General features: G+C 31.9%; 1 protein-coding gene across 6 annotated transcripts; it reads left to right on the forward strand.

Moving 5' to 3' along the window:
* Positions 1–1,011: 1,011 nt before the first annotated feature.
* LOC127724605 (glutathione S-transferase P-like) lies at positions 1,012–18,614 on the forward strand. Of its 6 annotated transcripts, none has more exons than XR_007992592.1 (9): positions 1,012–1,319; positions 3,276–3,326; positions 4,233–4,339; positions 5,554–5,644; positions 6,359–6,462; positions 7,897–7,953; positions 9,753–9,810; positions 17,026–17,067; positions 17,938–17,965. XR_007992592.1 is itself a non-coding variant. In XM_052231628.1 (9 exons), the coding sequence occupies exons 2-9, from the start codon at positions 3,296–3,298 to the stop codon at positions 17,964–17,966; spliced, it is 483 nt and encodes a 160-aa protein (XP_052087588.1). In that variant the 5' UTR covers positions 1,013–1,319; positions 3,276–3,295; the 3' UTR covers positions 17,967–18,105. The 6 variants fall into 6 exon arrangements, 4 of the variants coding, with proteins under 4 accessions (XP_052087588.1, XP_052087585.1, XP_052087586.1 ...); XR_007992591.1 differs by lacking the exon at positions 17,938–17,965 and adding an exon at positions 17,835–17,847; XM_052231628.1 differs by having other exon boundaries at positions 1,013–1,319; positions 9,789–9,810; positions 17,938–18,105.
* The last annotated feature ends 4,298 nt before the right edge of the window (positions 18,615–22,912 follow it).

Genomic DNA, 22,912 nt, shown 5'->3' on the forward strand with positions numbered 1-22,912 from the left:
TGGTCCCTAATTAAATTGTGTACTAGTTCAGTGAAAATGGACGTCACACTAAACTTAAAAACGATACCAACATTCATGACACTTAACATCTATTTGTACCTATATTCCTTAAAAACACAGATTTTAGTTGTTAATTTCTTTCCTGATCAGAAGATTAAACCTGTTAATCAATCTTAATCTGTAATATTGTATTAAAAGCCAATAAAAATAGTCGTACTATTCCAATCAACATGTACAAGTAGTTTACATAAAAGCTTTTTCAAAGAGACATTACACACAGGTGTCAATATTTGCACACCCACCGATAACTTGTCAAATCACGCATGTTAAAGATGGGGTTAATTAACGGCCAGTTTAAGAAGTCAAATCAAGCTGTGATTAATTTCCGCTCTAGATAAGCAGATTCAGTAGCAAAAAAGTTATGTTAGAAATTTTTTTGGTAACCTGGACTGTGTGCACCCCTGTGCCCCCCGGTAAATCCGCCACTGACTTTTTATTATGACTGTTTATAATTAATTTGGCTCTGGTGCCTTCCTCCATCTTGGATTTCGATGTAGCAGATAACGTTGGTCTAGATATTTCATGAAATGTGCAAATCCTGAAAGTAGTATGTAATTTATGTAAAAGACTTTCGATGTAAATATGGAAAATTGTGTGTTTTATCATAATTACGACTATAATTTCTCAAAGACACCTTCTTTGTGTTTGATTAGATTTTTTTCAACTTTGCCAAATAAGGGGAGATAACTCAGATAAAGTAATTTTTATAATAGAAAGTGTTGTGAATTTACCTATTTTGATATGTAGCAAGAAAGCAAGTTCGGTGACCCCATTTATTCTTTTTCTTATCTGAAACCACTGACTGCTTAACAGGGGGCCCGCTCCAGTCATGCTTCAGTGATTCCCTATATAATCAACCAAATTTTTCCCAAAAAAGGGGGGACCGGGCCCCCTGCCCCGCCCCCCCCCCTAAATCCGCCTCTGTACATATGGTACAAATAAATGATGTATATCAGAAAATTGGGGATTTATGATAATAAAGGGGGAGAGTCTATGGGGGCTCAGCATAGGGTCATGTCCTTAAGAACCTATGACATAAATAACTTGAAAGTTCCAGCCTTGCTAAATGGAATGGTCAACACAATGCAACCATTATCAGTTTATTTATTGTATGAAACATGACGATGATTTTATTTTCGCTATAAATCAGGATCGAGCTTGAGGCTTTATCTAACGGAAAAGACGGAAAAGACCGAATGCACGCGAACATCGATCGTCGACAAAACTAGGTTATCTAGCCGGTAAACCAGGGAACACAGGTAAGCTTCAGACATTTCAGGACACAGTAACGCAGTTGTCAGGTTTGTAGACAGAGTAAGTTGTGGCTTTCTGACACAAAACACTTTTTAATCATATTATTATATGATTTATCTGGTAGTTTTCAGTCCTACTTCTCCTTTGTCCTAAATTATGAACCAGGTCATGACTCGTGGTCGTTTTTTTTTTTTTTTTTTTTTTTTATAGTTTTGCAAAAGCACGAGACATTATTTAGATATTGCCACTTTCTCCTATTCTGATGTCGAGAAGTGTTGTAAAGTTGCAAATCTTTCAAGATGCTGTTCACAAGAAATAATTAACTCGCGGAGTTTTTTTCTTCAGTAAAAAAAGGGGGATGCATACAATGGAGTGGTGTATCGTCTGTTTGTTAACATTAGATTGGTTTACTCTAATTCAGTATGCCTGAAATGAAAACTATGGCCGTGTTTACACCACAAAATCTACTATCATGTATGAGTACAGACAAACTGGTGCATGTATGAAAGTTTTAAGGCATGGCAGGACCTTTATATATGAAAATTATATATATATATATGTAGTCTATGTTTCAGAAAATTAAAAACTTACCTGGATTTTGATGTGCAATTTTTTTCCAGTCTGCAGAAGATGGCAAAATAATCGAACACAAGTTTTTTATATGGTCCACTCAGTTACACAGTTTAAATCCCCTATTGTTAATGCATTGTCCATTTAAATCATACTTAAATCTTACACTCACAACATTTATTATATGACGGGAGCTTCTCAAACCTCTTTCCAAGCTTAGTTTATTTTGGCACCTTCTGCAGGAATAAATAAAAAATGAATAGCAACATCCAGAAAAGTTTATTATTTTCTGAAGTATAAAATGCTTAATTTAATTATCTATAGTTCCTGCCATGCCTTAAAATTTTGCACAGGTTTGTCTGCACTCAGAATAAAATTTGTGGTGTAAATACAGCCATTTTAGCCAAAAGGTTATGATGAACCTTAAATATTAATTTACTGAGAATACCTTCTTATTGTCTTGAAAATGCCTTTTTTGATGAGGGTGTGGATGGGGGTTTACAGAATGGAGAATAATGGGCAAAAAATATAAAGAACAGAGAAAAATGGCCTAAAAAAATAAAGAAAAGAGAATAATGAGGTGCTAAAATATAAAGAACAGAGAAAAATGGCCTAAAAATTTAAAGAATCCAGAAATGACAAATGAATGAAAAGACCCCCCATCCATACCCTCCTACATGTATATGGTTCTGGGTGGAGTTTACAGAAAAGAGATTAATGGACCTAAACTACAGAAAAATGGACTAGAAAAATAAAAAATAATGAAAAATAGGCAAAAAAAATAAAAACAATATAGAATAATGGGGTACTATAAACATGATAAATATAAAGAATAATTGGCAAAATTTATAAAGAATATTTTAAGTTTGCACACCCCTCCTACTTTTCAGTCTACTCCTAAGCCACTGAAATATAAAAGTCTACATGTTAATAAAAACACAATAACCAATAACTGTGAATGGATAAATTCATTGGTATCAAGTTACATGTAAGTTATGTAATATAAGGTACATGTTTTTGTATGTGTTTTGGAGTCACCAATGTATTAGCCAGAATAATTCTGACCCTTTCCATAACATGCATAATCGATCTCTCAGGTTTTCTCAGACACAGCACAGTTTTACAGGGATATTTTGGTTTACTTTCCTTTAATTTGCAACATCCTAATGTGTTATTTTATGCAAATTTACCATACATGTAGGTAGGACATATCAATTTTGGAAAATTTATTTCTTGCGTGAGTTGTATCCATCACTAGGATATAAAACATGATAATGTTTTCCCTAAAATATGAAATATTCATGCTAAAATCCCAAATAAGTCATAGCTTAACATGTTAAACTTACTGTAAAAATTTCTTGATCTATATCTTTTTTATATTTATATTTCAGATACACTATAACTATCAAAGATGCCAAAATTAGTTTACTTTCCAGTTAGAGGTAGGTACATTTTGTTCTGTTTTCCCTCCACTCGTCCTGAACATGCCTGAAATATTTGCCACTGGATGTTAAGCAACAAACAATAAATCAATTAATTATGTCATGTATGTTTTCCTTTTATCTTATTCAAATTATCAAAATAAAATTTATTTTCCTTTGTTCTGGTCAAGGATTTTTATAGTAAGATAGAATACCCTACTATGCAAATCCTTGTTCCATTGATTTTGTTCTTAATTCTTTGGTTTTATTTCTTAGTTGATTTTTTTTTTTTTTTAAACCTGAATTCCACTCAAATTTTAAACTTTTTGTTTTATTATATTCTTCTTTGCCATGTATCTTCTGAATGATTTTGGTACATCTAGCATGTATTATAAGAGCTTGAATGTTAACGGGTGTACAGTGTCCTCTACCATGCCTCTTTCTAGGCTTGTTTGTGTAGTACACGACAGGTGACACATGTGGAGAGGGATCTGCTTACCCTTTCCGAGCACCTGAGATCACCCCCAGTTTTTGGTGGGGTTCGTATTGCTCAGTCTTTAGTTTTCTATGTGGTGTTTTGCGTACTAATGTTTTTATCGTTGGTCTTTTTCTGTTTTAGCCATGGTGCTGTCAGTTTATATTCGACTTGTGAGTTAGAATGTCCCTTCGGTATCTTTCGCCTCTCTTTTTCAATACTGTCTTATTTAGCAATACTTTCAATTCTTTTAATTTTTAAATACAACATCAACAGCTTTCATATATAAATTTTTGTTTTCTTTCCTTTTTACTCAAAATATGGTATTTCTCTAATTCAACATGTACATTCAAAATTGATGATAAAGATGGTATTTCTCTGTCCAATACGTTATTCACAATTAATTTAGATAATTTAGTCTCCTATATCAAGCTTTGATATTTTGTTTATAGGCCGAGCTGAAGCTATGCGCACATTATTGACAGATCAAAACGTAACATATGAAGAAGTAAATGCAGGACCCATAGAAAATTGGGTAAACAACTGGAAATCTAAGATGGTAAGCATACAAAAACAAAAGTTTACATTTAACATTTTAAAAATCTTTTCTGTATAAAAAATATAAGCATTTGTTTTAAAACCAACCTTGTTCAGAACTCTTACACTACACATAAAACTGAACACTGAGAAACCTAAACCCCACCAAAAACAAGTGGTGAAGAATATGAATGATTCAAATCTTTAGCTTTCAGTCAAGTATTTGATTTAAGGTAACGTTATAATACTTTATTAATGCATTTGTTGGGGATAAAGTTGATCAAAGGGGTGAATGAATATCTTACTCGGGACAATTTCAATCTTGGAGCTTAAATAAAATTGATAACAATGAATTTGATTTCTTTCTGTAAGTAGGTTTGAATATATTATGTATAAGAATACTGATCTAGACAGATACTTGGAAAATGTCAAAGAGACACAATAACCTTGTCAATTCAGGGATGCATGGACCCAATTTACCTTTTAATTTTTAATTGATGCCAAGAATCAGATAGTAGTAAAAAAGTTTTTCTGGTAATGGAAATGATATGAATTTAAAGTATTAACTCATTCTGGGGCTTTGGAAGGACAAACAATTCCTGCTCAACTATTGTTTTAATTGGCTAAAACAAATTGCAATGAAGGAAGCTTGAGCACTATATCACATGATATTTTGTTAAAGAGGGATAAATAAGGAGATTTTTACTTCAAAGTTGGAGATTTGGTTTCCTGTCTGATTATTGGTCTTGATAGAGAGAATTCAAGTTTAAAAAAGTAAATTTTAGTTGACACCTTAAGATTATACAATATGCAAATAACAACAGTCCATTAGGAGTGGTATCACTGCTTTTACAGAATACAAGACAATGACTGACAAGGATTGTAAAGTTTAGTTTGTAAAAACCTCTCAAGAAACGGTTACACTTTGAGAATCCTATAGAAATAGAAATAGAGAAATTCTTTTTTGACCAATTATGGACCCTTGTGGGTTTTAAATTTCATACAATGATTACAATGATTTTTTTATGACAATGAAATAATAAAGTACAACATGATAGAACAATGAATAATTAGTGTATGCACATGAAAGAGAAAAGTTAATAGGGGAGACAACCAATTGATATTTAAGGATTATTTCCCTTGACACACTAACTGTTAAACTTTGAAGATGTGTTGTTCAGAGTTGGAAAAAAAGAAGTTATATAGATCTTAATTTATGCTATAATTTAATTTCAGCAATTTGGCCAGTGTCCATGTTACACAGATGATGATGGTTTCCAGCTTGTGCAGTCCAATGCAATACTAGCATATCTTGGCAGAAAATATGGTAAACTTATTATTTTTATGCCCCACCTTAATGATAGTAGAGGAGCATTTTATTTTCTGTCTGTGTGTCAATCTGTCTGTTTGTCTTTTCTGTATCAGGGTAAAGATTTTGTTTAAGGTGGTTTACTATGAGGGTCGTAATGGGGGTACCTTTATGATGAATAACGGTAAAAGTCTTGCCAAATGACGTTTACGGTAGTTTTTGGTGCATGACGATAAAATGTACATATTCTTTATGACGATAAAACAATCGACTGAATTAGAGGAATCATGTTAAATTTCTTTCCAAAAATAACGGTAACGGTTGTCTTAATTATTTGAGACCTGTGACGAATCACGATAGGGATATTTTGATGAATCACGATAAAATTTTAACCAATTTGACACTAATGGTAGCTAAAAATGACCATTTGACGCCTGACGGTAAAGGGCATTCCTATCCTCTTCTATGTTTACCATGAATTTGTGGTTAATCAACTTGAAACTAAATACACGTGTAAATTATAATTTGAAATATCATATTTGTAAAGAAAATTCTATTAAAAATTACTCTTGCTGATATAAAGTTAATCAGAGTGAAAAAGGGTGAATACTAAGGTGATTTTAAAGTATACACATTCTGAATTATGACTCTGTGAAAAAACTGAATATCCCTGTGTGTACTTTTTTTCTGAATTCAAATATGAAATGTAGTTATGATATTCTTATTTTTTAGATCTTTATGGGTCAGACATTAAGCAAGCATCAATATTAGACATGATGAATTCTGCCGTAGAAGATATCAGAGGAGCTTACGTTAGAATGATTTATCAGAACTATGTAAGAATACACTATTTTATTGTCAAATGATATACAAGCAGCATACGCTATACAGTGTTCCAGCTAGGATTTGAAAATAGAGGGGCGCGTTTTTAAAAAAGGGCACTTTAGCACGTTCTCACTGAAAAAATCAAATACTTAATATTACCACATAATGACATATTTTTAGCAAGCATGTAGCTAAGTTAAATACTCTTTACTATTATATACAAGTTTAAAAATCATTTATTTAGAACATATAAGTTAAAATAAAACTGAGAGCACTAATAGTCATTACTATATTCATTTCTCTTTCAGAACTACAGTCCAGATTTTTTCAAAGAAGAGTTCAAATGCAAATAAATATTAAACAACATTGACAAGTCTTCTGTTTTTCTTTTTGAAGAAGGTTGTCACACATTGGTCAAGAATTTTTTCAAATTTAGTTTCATCACAGTTTAATTTTACAGTTAATATTTTTGTTAATGTCTGTGTTTTCAAGTTTGCCCTGTGACTTGTCTTTATCAATTTGACAATACAAAGTAATCCATTTTACTATCGGAAATGAGTATAGTTCCTGATATACATTTAAATCTGTCCCATTTTATAAGGAAGATTGATTGATTGTTTAATGGTACACCATGGCCATGACATACATGATCATACATTTATGAGAGTCTGGATGGAGGAAGGGGTCTACATTTTTTTTTATTCTATAATGTTTTGGGCCATTTATCTGTATAAAAATTTATTTACCCCATCATTTGATATCTTTTATATATTAGCACTCCATTTTTCTCTATTTGGCTTATTTTTCTCTATTCATTTTTATGGCTATTTTTAATTTTTTGGTCTATTTTTCTCTATTCATTTTTATGGCTTTTTTTAATTTTTTGGTCTATTTTTCTCTATTTTTTTTTTTTACCATTTTTCTCTATTATTTTTTTTTTTTTTACCATTTTTCTCTATTTTTTATTTTCTGGCCTATTCTTCTCTTTCTTTATTTTTTTGGCATGTTTTCCTGTAGTCGGCCCATTATTCTCTATTCAGACCCAAATTTATAGGGTATGTAAAGGTGGTAGATGTAGCCTTATCAATAAAATGAGAGGGGGTGTACACATCTTCACTGCCTAAAATGGGGAAAGTACATGAGAAATACAACACTTTTGTAAAATAATGGGATAAAAGTAAAAAACTGGATCGATATAAACCAAACCAATTTCCTAGATTAAAAAAAATTTGATTTGACATGAAGTGATGGAGTTGAATGCAAAATAGTGATATGAAAACAGACAAAATTGATCAAAGAACAGTCGGACATTTGTTCAGAGGAACTCCCAATAATTCCTCTGAATGAAAATCTTTCCAACCAAACAATTATTGATTCATTGTAGCTGTGTGGTTCTAGAGTGCAGTATATTATTTTTGCGTGATATATATAAATGTATATTGTAGGACGAAGGAAAAGAGCCATTCATTAAAGAACTTCCTGAAAAATTGCAACCATTTGAGGTATGTGCTTTCGATACATGTAACTTACACTCAAGGTGATTCAGTTAACGCCCCTTTTGCTGGTGACGTGTGAATCACTGTAAAACAGGTGAAAATACAGGAAGATATTGGAGAGTTAATCTCTAAGATTCACCATGATAATTCACCAGTTCACCATGGAAAGGGATTTTTAACAGAATTACCATGCACGAACTGAAACTGACAAACTTACATAAACAAAATGATATATCTGAATGCCTGCATTTACTCTATGTATGTGATTTGAGTTTGACCAGATTTTTTATTTGCATAAGATTTTATTGGACTGAAAATTGGGGATTTAAGAGATTTTCTAAATACATGTATTTCTGTCATTAAGCATGTTATAATAAGCTATTTCCTGAACCAAACTACATTTTATAAAAAAAATCATCATTATTTGGTAATCAGTCAATACATGTGCATTTTTTCTAATTTTCAAAGTCTGCAATCATTTAAGAAGTAAAATAACAAAAATACCGAACTCCAGGGAAAATTCAAATCAGAAAGTCCCTCATTTAATGGCCAAATCAAAAGCTAACATACATCAAACAAATGGAAAACAACTGTCAAATTCCTGACTTGTTACAGGCATTTCCGCATGTAGAAAAAGGTGGATTAAACCTGGTTTTATAGCTAGCTAAACCTCTCACTCGTATGACATTCAAAATTGAAATAAGAAACTGAAGTCAAAATTAAGGTGTCATGGCTGCTCAAATATTAATAATTTAAAAAAATCTAACCCTAAATAATTAGTTCTATTTTTGACAGAGTTAACATTCATCAGTTAATACAAAAATTGAGACATGAAATCTGTTTAATCTCCTAAAGAAATTTTATAAAAATATTTTCCAAAGTTTTCTGATGTTTTTCATAATCATGATGTTTGCATTGCAGAGAACATTTTGGTCTTTTTAAACAAGCATATGGTTATTTGTGGTCCTAGTTCCTTAAAGACAAATCCCTCTTTTGTATATATGTGCACATACAAGCACAGCAGTTTTATGGCGTTGTGGTTTCCACGAACTGGAAACATTTATGAGAGTAATTCCTCTTTGATCCGATGAAGGCTAATGAATTTTTAGCAAAGGTCGATTTGCTGAGAAGAAAATGAAATTGTCCTCAGATTATTGACCAGTTCCTTTATTGAAAAAAAGTTTTGTTTGTTTGTTTTCAATTTCAAGGAACAACATAACAAAGGCTAAACTATTTAGGAAACATGAAAATATGCATATAAAAAAGAAGTAAACAACGAAAAAATTGAAACAAAAGCAAGTAATTTACATAAAAGCAAACAAACAAATACCATATGCAGTGTTCTCCCCAGATATTTCATTTAGCATCCTGGTAAACAGGGAAAGTAAATATATTACCATCTTGTTTCTAAAAATTATAACATCACATCCATAACATAATCTATATAAAACCACTTCAGATAGCATCACATTCAAGAAATATACCATCACATTACCATGATGCTAAAAGGCCCTGGGGAGAACACTACATATGGGAGGTGGTTATGGTCTATGTTGATGGACTAGGGCTTCCTTTGTATATAAATAAAAGGAGATTAGTGGTATATGTCAATTATACAGCAATCCTACAAAAAAAAGACTGTCAAGAAACAAAACCTAAACTGAAAATTCGTCAGCAAGATGGGTCGGTCACTCAAATTATGATTTAATAATTATTTCCTTTACTTTATACTTGTATGCAATTTATTCTAATCTGAAGTGTAAATTGTTATAGCATGCCTTTAATTAACTTTTCTCCACAAATAGTTAAGAAAAAATAAATCTTCAATCCTGTGATCTAAGTTCAAGGTATCGATAACAGTCGGTATGTATGGATATTGAAAATTGCACTGAAGTATTTTGATGTGTATGGGGTCTCTACACACACATAATTATAATACACCTTATCGCTATTTGTCTGCAATTACTGGACATCACAAAAGTTCCCGTATTATTTTGACGTCATAATAGAAAATATCTGACGCAACAATGGAAAAGTGATTGTTGTATGACGTCAATAGTTCAAGAGGCGCAGATTTCCAAATAGCGATAAGGTCTATAGACTATAGAGTGCGGATTAACGCTAACAATATAGTTACCTAACTACGCATACATCTAACATGAAGTACATCAATATAATAACCATATTGTCATATAAAACTGTGTGTGTGTGTTCTTTTATTAACCATTTTGTTCCGATTTGCTGAGTTTAAATGCTAAGCCTAATGAAATTGCACATCAGAATTTTCAGGTACCAGGTGCACAATATGTGCATATAAAACATAAACATGTCTTTGTTCAGTAGTTAAAAAAAAAGAACTATGGAGTAATGCATTTCAATAAAAAAAATCATTTCCCAAGAGCAAATATTGAAGAAAAGATGTCAGATCAGGTTCCATGAAATTTATTTCAAGCTAGAGTCATTTAAAAACAATCACCATATAACAGCTGAATGTATGTGTACTAATAAGACTGAGAATCTAGCAACATTGCTTCGTATTTCTACACATGTAATAAAATTATAAATGCCTACAGATGACCTTAAACGAAAATTATGTAAGAATTTGGTTAGTTTTAAGTAATTATCGTCAAAATGAAAAGGTAGGACATTCTAAATCAAAAATTGAAATTAATTCAAAGCTGTGTCTTGTCTTTCAGATATACTAACTTAACTTTATTTTCTTTGATGCAAAATTCTAGGAAAACATGTCACTAACTCATAATTTTGGCCCTAAAAATCTAAGATTTTTCCACCATGAAAATGTGGTGAAAATTTGATGAAAACATATGCTAAAATGTCCAATAGTTTCGCAGCAAAATTTTTTTTTCAACAAATGTGTCATTAGTGACGTATTTGTGACGTCATAATGTAGATGAATTTCATAAAATCTTGATTTTTTGCAGAATTTTGCAAAAATTATGACAGTTTTCTGAAAAATTAACAGAGCGCCACCCTTTGCCCACAAATATTTTTGCTGAAATATTCTTTATATACCATATTCTTTACTTTTTAACAAAAATTTCAATGGGCGAGGGCTGGCGCCACATAAAAGATCATGAAATAAGTGAAAAAAGTTTAAAATTTCTAAGAAAATGGATGAAAATGAAATCTTTTGATTTTAGGCTAATATCTGTATAACTATGAAGCAGATATTCTTCTTTTTCTGATTGTACTTTCAAATATCATACATTTAGCAATACATATAATAGTTGTCGTCTGTTTATGTAGTTCATACGAAGTTTTGATCCATCGACAAACATGTCCGCCATGCCTAAAAATAGAACATAGGGGTCAAATGCAGTTTTTGGCTTATATCTCAAAAACTAAAGCTTTTAGAGCAAATCTGACATGGTGTAAAATTGTTCAATTGGTCAAGATCTATCAGCTCTGAAATTTTCAGACGAATCGAACAACCCATTGTTGGGTTCCTGCCACCGAATTGGTAGTTTTAACAAAATTTTGCAGTTTTTTGTTATTATTTTGAATATTATTATAGATATATATAAACTGTAAGCAGCAATAATGTTCAGCAAAGTAAGATCTACAAAAAAGTTAATATGACCATAATTGTCAATTGACCCCTTAAGGAGTTATTGCCCTTTAAAGACAATTTTACACAATTTGTTCATCAAGTTTGCTAACATTTAAAAATCTTCTCCTCTGAAACCACTGGGCCAATTACCTTCAAACTTTAACTAAATGTTCCTTAGGGTATCTTGTTTATAAATTGTATCTGAAGTTTGTATCCATCGACAAACATGGCCGCCATGGCTAAAAATAGAACATAAGGGTCAAATGCAGTTTTTGGCTTATATCTCAAAAACTAAATCATTTAGAGCAAATGTGACAGGGGTAAAATTGTTTAATTGGTCAAGATCTATCGGCCCTGAAATTATCAGACGAATCGAACAACCTATTGTTGGGTTGCTGCCACCGAATTGGTAGTTTTAACAAAATTTTGCAGTTTTTTGTTATTATTTTGAATATTATTATAGATATATATAAACTGTAAGCAGCAATAATGTTCAGCAAAGTAAGATCTACAAAAAAGTTAATATGACCAAAATTGTCAATTGACCCCTTAAGGAGTTATTGCCCTTTAAAGACAATTTTGCACAATTTGTTCATCAAGTTTGCTAACATTTAAAAATCTTCTCTGAAATACAGGTGAGCGATTCAGGCTCTTGAGAGCCTCTTGTTATATAGATTAGACCATTGGTTTTCCTGTTTGAATGGTTTTACACTAGTAATTTTTGGGGCCCTTTATAGCTTGCTGTTCGGTGTGAGCCAATGCTCCGTGTTGAAGGCCGTACCTTGACCTATATTGGTTTACTTTAATAAATTGTTACTTGGATGGAGAGTTGTCTCATTGGCACTCATACCACATCTTCCTATATCTGTATACATTAGAATGACTTTGATAATTAAAGTTTTAAAAAAACACCTTTACAGGGCCATTTATTGGGATTCCTGGCTGAGACTACTCCTTTGCAATATTGAACACACTCATAACATATTTGGAAGAATTATATTCCAATAGTATATTTGTAATTTGCCTGGCACATTTTAAAGAAAAAGCTTGCAAAATTGTTCTGCAGAGGAATTGAAAGTAAAAAAAATTTGTTTTTCGATACAATATATAATATTAACTATAGCCCATTTTACAATTCAACAACTCCGCAAAGTCTTAACTTTGGAGATTCTGAATTGAATTGTCATTGTCAATAACCTGTGAGAACATCTCCAACTCAGCCTAACGTGTATTCCTGCCAATTCAAATGTTTAACCTCTATTCAAAAATATCTATTGAATTTTCATTGAGGAAACATTGGTCAATATTTTTTTAAACATTTTTATACGACCACAACAAATTTTTGCGGTCGTATATTGCTATCATGTCGGCATCGTCAGCGCCTGAAGACATTTGGCTTCCGGACAATAACTTTAGTTTAAGTGTATGGATTTCTATGAAATGTAACCAAAAAGTTCAATACCACAAAAGGAAGGTTGGGATTGTTTTTGGGGGTGATGGTCCCAACTGTTTAGGAATTAGGGACCCAAAAAGGGGCCCAAAACAAGCATTTTTCTAGTTTCAGGACAATAACTTGTGTATAAGTATTTTGATTGCTCTGAAATTGTATCACAAGGTTCAATACCACAAGTAGAAGGTTGGGATTCATTTTGGGGGTAATTGCCCAAACTGTTCAGGAATTAGGGGCCAAAAAGGGTCTAAAAATAAGCATTTTTCTAGTTTTCAGACAATAACTTGTGTTTAAGTGTATGGATGTCTCTTAAGTCATACCACATTTTACAAAAAGAAAATTTCTGCAATTATTATTTGTTTTGGAGGTGCAGAGGGGGGGGGGGGGGGGTAAAAAACATTTTTACAGTTTATTTTGCTTATTCTCTGTATATAGTCTGAAAACAGATTTACTAAGTATTGCACAACAGCACAATGTATTGCGCAACAGCACAGTGTATTGCACAACAGCAAGAAAACTTCAATTGAATATAAATTCAAATTATATAACCAATTTCAAGTTCTGTGACTACATTTATTCTGTGTCAGAAACCTATAATGTGTCAAATATTTAATTATAATACAAATTCAGACCTGTATCAAGCTTGAATATTGTGTCTATTTTGGCCCCAACTGTTCAGGGTTGGACCTCTGGGGTCATATCCAGCTGCGCTGGGAGAAGCAGTTTATTTATAGATATTTCTACATAAAAAGGGCAGGAAAATTATTATAGCAACTCATCGTTATAATTTGTGCCTCAGATGATGTTAATATTAATAATATAATTTCTACTAACAACGATGTGGACAAAACAAACAAATTTTATGCGATACAGACTTTGGATAAAATATTACACTGCTAAAAAAAGTCCTAATTTCCATATTTCATGAAAAAGATGGCGTTTTAAATTGAAAATGATGTTGGTGACCCCATTTTTTTATTGGCTAATTTTGAAGCTTTTACCTAGCCTAAACTGAAAACAAACATTTAAAAAAGATATTGGTAGATTTGAAATCAAAGTACTGAAGTACTGAACATCGGATGACCGCAGGTTCTTGTGGATGGTCAAAAGCACATGTCACAGAAACAGATCACATCTCTATACCTGAAACTGAGGTTAATTTACAGAGATTTTTTTTTCTTATACAAGTTCGTGCTTGGATGATGAATAAATGACAGGAAATTCAACCTCACCGTAATAACTATTATATTGTAGTGATACAAATCAGTATACCTTAGACTATTATACTAATATAATAATAGTTCCAGAGAATACACTGGTTTGTTGTTATATATTATATTAATATTACGGTTGCATGTATATATAATTTTCATCTATTTGTATATCATACTATTCTACTATTATTATAGTGTAATGCAAGTGCATGGTGGACACTCTTTTGTAAAAAAAAATCAAAGTCTTAAAGGCTGTAAAAGCAATTGCTGCCATGTTAATGTTTTGTGGACTTTTATTTTTCATCCATATATATATAAGAATTAAACCTGACAGGACAGGAGTGTTGACTAGTGAGAAGCAAGACGGTTTTAACTTTATATCAATATAAGACTTTAGCAGGAAATCATTTTAAATATGTTTTATATTTTACAAGGAGACAACAAGTTTACCAGGCTAAAGTTGGGGTTAATTATGCATGTGCTGAAACATATAACTGAAAAAAAAATCATTATGGATTATCCCCTGGTAGTGTTTGTAACTGGGCAATAATTTCCTTTATTGATTTAATTTTAACCATTTTCATAATTAATTTAAATTAACCATTCAGTTAAAACATTTCAACTTACCAGACGCAAATGTTGAAAAACGGGACAGAAATAAAATATCTTACAAGACATAAACATGTAAAAAATAAATATATATTTCAGCTTACTAAAAATATTTTCATAATGTTACTTTGACATCATTTCTTAAAACTAAGTCCCAAACATAATTGCTCAGTTGACATGTGTCATCCTCATGCGATACGAGATAACTATAATTCTGATGCAATCCCGAAAAGGGGGGTCATCACAAACAAACATGACATTAAATTGTCATTATACGAACTAGAACAAGCAGCTCTATGTTGCTTTGATATTTATCAATTTTCAGGAAACATGTGAAATAAATTTCAGGTCCATTTCATTATAGTGCCTAACAAGATTGTGTGAGGTAGACGAAATTGACCTTAAAACGATCGTATTGTCTTTTGATGTCCAAAAATAGGCAGATCGGACATATAAGGACTTTATCTAATGACTACATAAATTTGGGATTTATTATTATTATAATATTCTAATGAAACTGAAAATTGTATTTTTTTTTAGGATAAACAACAATTTTACCTGGCGTAGCCGTTCATAAATGTTTTTCTGCATTTATCTTCGAAAAATGGCGTATTTAATGGAATAGAACGTTAATACAGTAAACTTTCTCTTTTTTCTCCGCAATAGGCTATCAAAAATAATTTATCTAATGTGTATGTGGAAAATTATGTGAAAAAATAAAAAGTGGCAATTGTTACCTTTCATACCTTAAGTTTCGTTCATCTGATTCTGACCAATGCTTATATACTAAATATCTATTTATATGCCGCTATTATTGTTGTTGTTACCAATTATGTAAATCAATTGTATCTGATTTTATGCCCTTTATGGGCCCTGTAATTTGTGAAATAAAAAAAAAATCTATTCATTGATAAAACGTAATATGGACTGGTCCAGTGTCCAGTTTGCAGGTCATTTAATTTTCTGTACACATTCATGCACGCTCTGATTTAATCAATATACTCGTACGAAAAAGCATGAACAGTTTGAAGGTAATCTAATAATAACTTAATCCAATCAAATTGCATAAGATTCAATAACAATGTCAAGTCCACATCATAATGAGTAATAGAGGTAAACTGGGTAGGGAGAAAATGACAGATATTTCAAGTTAATATTTATGCAATAACGAATTAAAATTTGTCAACCAAAAGTTTTGCTACAATTTCAAAAACATGTCGTTCTGTATGGGTATAGTTTTCGGATCTTTCATTAGTGTATTTAAGGCTATAAAAAGTTTGGGCTTCAAAAGTTCACACAATTATTGACTTTATACAGAAAATTCGTCCTTGTAAAACATTTAATAGTTCACAAATGATACGCGATTTTAAAGTAAAATTATTTCTTAAAACACTGCAATAAATTTCATTCATATTGATAAAGTGGTATCGTCATAAAGTGCGTCGAAATGAACAGTGGTATAGCAAACATCGAATTCCCTCACAGAATGTTATCACACACTACAGTAAGGGGAGTCAGTTAAGTTTGTCTATTTTTAGATACTATACAGGTAATTTTTTGACACTACGTATACAACCTGTGTGACCTGTGTAGTGATTTTGATTTTACGATAAATTCATGAATGAACGATAATTTTATGAATGAACATGAGCACCTGACCTCTTTCTTAAACACCTATTAAACATATAAAACCGTATTTAATAAGTAGATAATTCAGTCAAATTTTCAGTACTAAATCAACAACTGAAATGATTCCATTTTTTGATGAAACATCGTACGAACGGAGAACAGAATCCCAGGTATAAAAATGCACTTTTTTTCCCTTGTAATGACCGCGGATCTATAATTTTTATAGATCGGTTGAAATCCCAAAACTAATTTGCATAATGGAAATTTAGGCGATAGCAATACATCGGAGTGACCTCAAGGTCATCCTCTGTAAAAATGGATTTGTTCTTAACTAGCTCCCTTTTCCTGTTGATAAACTTTGCATATCCCTCCTACTCATTTTCTTGTTATGAATATGCATGAAATATTTGTCACTGGACATTAAGTAATCTATTTCTCAATCAGAAAATCAAATATACTTACTTAATTCAACAGGTATTTTGTTTTAATTTAGCATACATGAATTATGATATACCCTGTCTGCACCCGGGCATAGGTGATGGATGGCATTGAAAATTTGTTGGTCTTTGATTCATTAATTATTATTTGTATTAATTTCTTTATAGAACCTGCTGAAACCAACCAAGGGTTACATTCTTGGAGAAAAGGTATATATAAATACACTCTCATTAAGAAAGTTTTCAGAGTTTATTATGTTTACATGTATGTGTTTACAAAGAAGATTCCCATAGCAGATCATGTAACTTTCAAGTCAATTAAGAGGGCATATTTAAAGAAGAACCCTTAACAATTAACTTATGTGTACCGAATAGTTAGTCAAATAACAAATTAAATGTCTGTACACTTTATTCATGTGAATCACTTTTCTTGAAATGAAAATAACACTTAATAGATTTCATGCCTCACATCTGAGGAGCTTTCTGGATTTACCTTCATCAGGAACAGTCAAATCCAAACATTTGAAAGCCGGGAATGTATTTAAGGAATGACTGTAATATTTTTTCTGTCTATGAAGAAATAACATCAAAAATGTGGTGCACACTGAATAATCCGCGTAGCGGGTTATTTTAAAGTGTGCACCACATTTTTTATGTTATTTCTAATAGACAGAAAAAATATTACAGTCATTTCTTATAATTTAATTCTAAATTCCATTTTAAACCGGAGTAAACCATGAAAAAACGTTGATGACGTCATGGTCACATGACAAAATTATGTCTATGAGCTGATAAACAAAACGTCAGCCAATCAGAAGACGCGTTACATCCAAAATTAAATTATAAATACGTAGAAATGTTAGGAGCTATATTACCAAAAGAGACCTATAAAGAACAACCAAATTCAGCTAAGCTCAACTAAAATTGCATGATTGTTATATGAACTGATACTTAGGTTAGGACTTTCTTATTTTCAGATATCCTGGGTAGATTACAATTTATTTCATCTGTTAGATACACTTACAATTCTCTCACCTGGATGTGGACTGATACTTAAGTCATGACTTTTGTTATTTTCAGATATCCTGGGTAGATTACAATTTATTTGATCTGTTGGACATACTTACCATTCTGTCACCTGGATGTCTAGATGCTTTCCCAACTGTCAAAGCTTTCTATGAGCGTGTGTTGGCAAGACCAGGAGTCCAGAAAAGAAGACAAACAGATCACTTCAAGAATATGCCTGTCAATGGCAATGGGAAACAATAAATCTCTATAGAGGGAGTTATAAACATTCCACTTGCTTGGGAAAACAGGGGTTGTAGCTTTGTAAATGGCAGAATTTCTTGTATGCTTTGTAGATGGCGAGAACAATTAGCAATCTATTATAAATGATTGATGAATGCAATCATGTAAAGGAGAAAAAATTTAAAAATGATTAATTTTCTGTGCATACATGGACATATTCAATATTTCCGAGAAAAGTGCATTATTTTTATTCAGTTGTCTGCACAGGGCATGCCTGCTTAATATTTCCCAAATTACATATTTTTTTATCAGAGGATGTACATGCAGTCATGCTAGTATTCAAACTTTCTTTATATGCATGGGAGACTTTAATTTTTTATGATAAAAATGAACTAGGAAACTTTACTGTAATATACTCCACTAACAGAACAAAGAGATTTAATTTAACTGTATTTATAGTGAGATGTGCAGTATTGTTCAGAACATCAGCATTAAAGTTTTGAGATATCTGGATTTTTACTTTTTTTTAATACCTTTGTTTATATTTTTATGCCCCACCTAGGGGCATTATGTTTTTTGGTCTGTGTGTCCTATCGTTTGTCTGTCCGTTCGTCAGTCTGTCCTGCTTCAGGTTAAAGTTTTTGGTCAAGGTAGCTTTTGATGAAGTTGAAATCCAATCAACTTGAAACTTAGTACACATGTTCCCTATGATATGATCTTTCTAATTTAAATGCCATATTAGAGTTTTGACCCAAATTTCATGGTCCACTGAACATAGAAAATGATAGTGTGAGTGGGGCATCCGTGTACTATGGACACATTCTTGTATGAATTAGAGATTATAATCTCCAATGATTATTTGGTGTGAACTTTTACACTAGGAGAAAATAGTTTATCTTTGCTTTATATAGTCCCTGCCATAGATGATAATGATGGATTGGTGTTTAATGTCCAGTTGCAAATATTAGAAGAAAAATGCATACCAGGACAAAGACTGTGAACCCTGCTTTTGTACTAGACCGACACTCTGAGCCAGATTTTAACGTGACAGTTCAAATGATAAGGATCAGCAGGAAGTCATGTCACCCTAGTCAGACACATACTCTCTTAGCCAAGCAGTCTTTGCTCTTACATTAAATGATGCAGGTGTAGCAGAGAAGCAGCAAATATCAATTTTCAAGTCGTTGGTTTACCCTGCCCGAGATCAATCCCACAATCTCCTGCACTTGAACCAAGCTTGCTAATAAGAGTAGAGACCACAGAGGAACAATCATGTCATAGATCTTATAGTAAAGATTTTCTGAGCATGCCTATTAAATATATGGTGAGCATGTCAAGCTCAAGGAATATAGTATCAAACATTACTCATTGAGAGTATTATCCGTCTAGTAGTATGTGCTTCAGTCCTAGCATGATTTAAGGGACTGTAAAACAGAGGTGGAAGATACCAAGGGGACATTCAAAACTCATAAGAGGGGCGTAATTGGGGGTATCTGCACGGAAGAACGCGAAATAAAATTGCCATTTCACGATGAACGAACAATTAAAAATTTCTTGCGCGTTGATCTTTTTACCGATTTCACGAAACACGGTGAATAACGAACCTTTTTCACGGCTGCACGTGAAATAAAAATGGCAAAACACGTTGCACGAAAATAACCCTTTACCACCCACTCATAAGTCAAAGGTAAACTTACAAAGCCATAGCAAAAAAAGAAAAACCACTAAAAGACATACAAGTCTACAAAACACTACATAGAAAACTTAAGACTGAGCAAAAGATACCCAGCCAAAAACTGGGGGTCAAACTCAAGTGCTCCGGAAGGGTTAGCAGTTCCTGCACCACATGTAACACCCATTGTGTTGATCATGATGTGCAAGTACAAATCTGGTAATTAATTAGTCTCGTTCAGTGGTGTCACAATCGAGGAAAAGCGGACGAAAATGTGGTTTCGCATACACAAGAATTGCGGACAGCTCAGCTGGATGGCTTTATCAGCTACCACACAGAGAACCGTAATCATTGAAAATTTTTTAACGTTATTGTCTATGGGGAATTATGACCACTAGCTAAATAAACGAATACTATGTCTATTTTATAAATCTCATATAAAATTAATAAATTATAGAGATCTCACCAATTTTTTAGCTTTGAAATGGTGTAATAAAATCCACTTTATCTTGATATTTACTGTTGTCCCTATCATGTTGAACGTTGGGTTCTCTTTTGGTTGAGATATGTTAAATTACGAGGTATACATATTTTATAAAAAATCATATTAAATTCATTTTTTACTGTAAATCAAATTAACAAATTATACAGTATTGGCAAATAATTTTCCTATCAAATGGTATAAGAATCGTCATTTTAAAATAATTTTTACTGTTGTCCCTAAGCATTTGAAAGTGAAACTTCATTATTTATGAATACGATGTATATTCATTCAACTAAGATTGGCCGTATTCAAAGACAAATTGGTCTTGTTATTTAGTTGAATTCTCATTTTTATGATGTGAATTTCTTTTCTAAGTACATCCATCATTTTAAATATCTAGTTAGGTTTTAAACAATATATTAATTTCTATTATACCAAAGAGTTCTTTAAACATCTTGAAGAAAAATATGCAAAAAGTGTGTTTTTTTAAAGGCTCTGTCTAATTAATCTTATTTTGATTTGAGTAATTATATTATTATTTGAATACACAATTGCATGATTGTATTATTGAAAAAAAATGTCTACGAAATCTGAAAAAACTAAATTGAAATAGAAAAGATGACAACGTGCAATTTTTAATGCCATTCAAAACATACAAAATTTTATACAAGTTTTGTATAATGAAAAGGTATAGGGAATATTATTCTTATCATTATAAGAAATGATCAAAGAAGTAAATGCAAGTATTTTGAATGTATACAGTAAGATATCATAGCATCAAAATCATTGTTAGGATATGCTATCTTTATGTTCTCCTTCATACATTAATCTTATTGTTTAGTACAAGGATTTGTATAGTACTATACAAATCCTTGTTTAATATATTCATAAAATGTCGTTTAATAATACAAATGACGAAAAACATCGAAGTCCTTTTTAAGAAAAGCTCCATAATTATCGATCTCAGCTAACATATAAACACGAATGTGTCAATATTTACATAGTATATTGTATAAGCGTCCCATGGTGCCACGGCAAATCCTTTCCGGTGCTGTATCACTATTCAATACCATATGTTACTATTTTATCTTATCATTTAAGTATTATATCGAAAATAAAGTAGTCCATGCACAAGAGCTTGTTGGGAGACCCCTTTTTTTTAATTTTTTGCAGTTAATTTATAATTTCAAAAAAGTCTTATCACATCAACTTTTTTTACCTTGTCTAAAGTGTTCAAACTCTTATCAATGCGATTTAACAATAATAATTTATGTATGTTGCCCTGTGTTCTTATGTTTAAGAGTATTCTACACATACGAATATAGGGTTAAACATATAAACTAATTTTATAAAGTCAAAAAAAAAATTGAGATACGGCTGAAATATGAACGAATATTTTCAAATAAGATTAATTACAACAAAAAAATAATTATAAAATTAACTAGACAAAGTGATGCCCCGCACTTCACTCTGAAGTAACTGGATCATAACAAAGATAATGTAGAACTTTATCTGAGATTTAATTGTGTCTTGGAGACACAAATGATGCCCCCGCAGATGCAAAGTGTTATTTTAAAATAACTTCAACTATCTCCCAAAAGAGCAAATATTAAACCCTGACTACATGCACACCTTCAATATATGTACAAACCACTAAACTTTAAGGAGAAAGTCTGCGGTTTTATTTACTGATATCTATGTCTAATTAAGGGTAGTGAATTATGTAAATTTTATGTTCCTAGAGGACAGGGCCCGTATGCATAAAACATCTTAACTTAAGTGTTCCTTAAACTTATATTTCACTAAGAATTCCCTTAGTTAAGTAATATTCTTAAGTCGTATGCATAAAATTACTTAAGTCTTCACTTAACTAAGGAATACTTAAATCGGAACCTTTCTCTAATTACCGTATGATATATGTTAGCTCGTCGCATGTACTCATCCGTGTAAAAGTTTGTTTTGATTATTTACATTGATTGAACAATACATAACTGTATAAAGAACTGGGGTTAAATTGGTGTTGGTGTGTAAAACAATTATCAAATACGTAACCAACTAAAATAACCAAACAAATTGGCGCATAAGAGAAAAGGTTGTTTTGGTGGGCGAGCGTGGGAAGAAAAAAATATTTATAATGCAAAACTTCCCCCTACTGTTACTAAAAGAGAGATGAAAGGGGATTGGAAGGAAATTGATTGATTTATCGATGTTCGCTGAAAGTCCAGTGGCAAACATGTCATACATGTTCAGGACGAGAACAAATTAACAATTATAGATAAAATAAGTGGATCTTGTAATAGACGCTTTCCGAGATGAAAGTCAAGAAAATTTGGACTACCACTGGAAAATGTAGGCATATTGGATAGGGATAGAATTCTCCTTTGCAACGGTTCACTTACGGACCCCAAAGATTCGTTGTAGGTGTGAGAGTGTGGCACTCTCTCTACACGAGGCATAGGATTTAACTCCCTATTCTGACCGGACGTGGTTGCGTACTTGTACATCCCGCAGAGCCAAACGAACGTCACGTTTTGGCAAGAGTTTTACTGATTGTCGGAAATATATCAAATACCGTATTTCTGGTCGCCACTCACCCTTAGGGCTGGAAAAAAAATAATAAATATATATCAATATTATAAGTAGAAAAAAAT

This window comes from Mytilus californianus, unplaced genomic scaffold, assembly GCF_021869535.1.
Source record: "Mytilus californianus isolate M0D057914Y unplaced genomic scaffold, xbMytCali1.0.p SCAF_14, whole genome shotgun sequence".
In the NCBI taxonomy this organism is placed as follows: domain Eukaryota; kingdom Metazoa; phylum Mollusca; class Bivalvia; order Mytilida; family Mytilidae; genus Mytilus; species Mytilus californianus.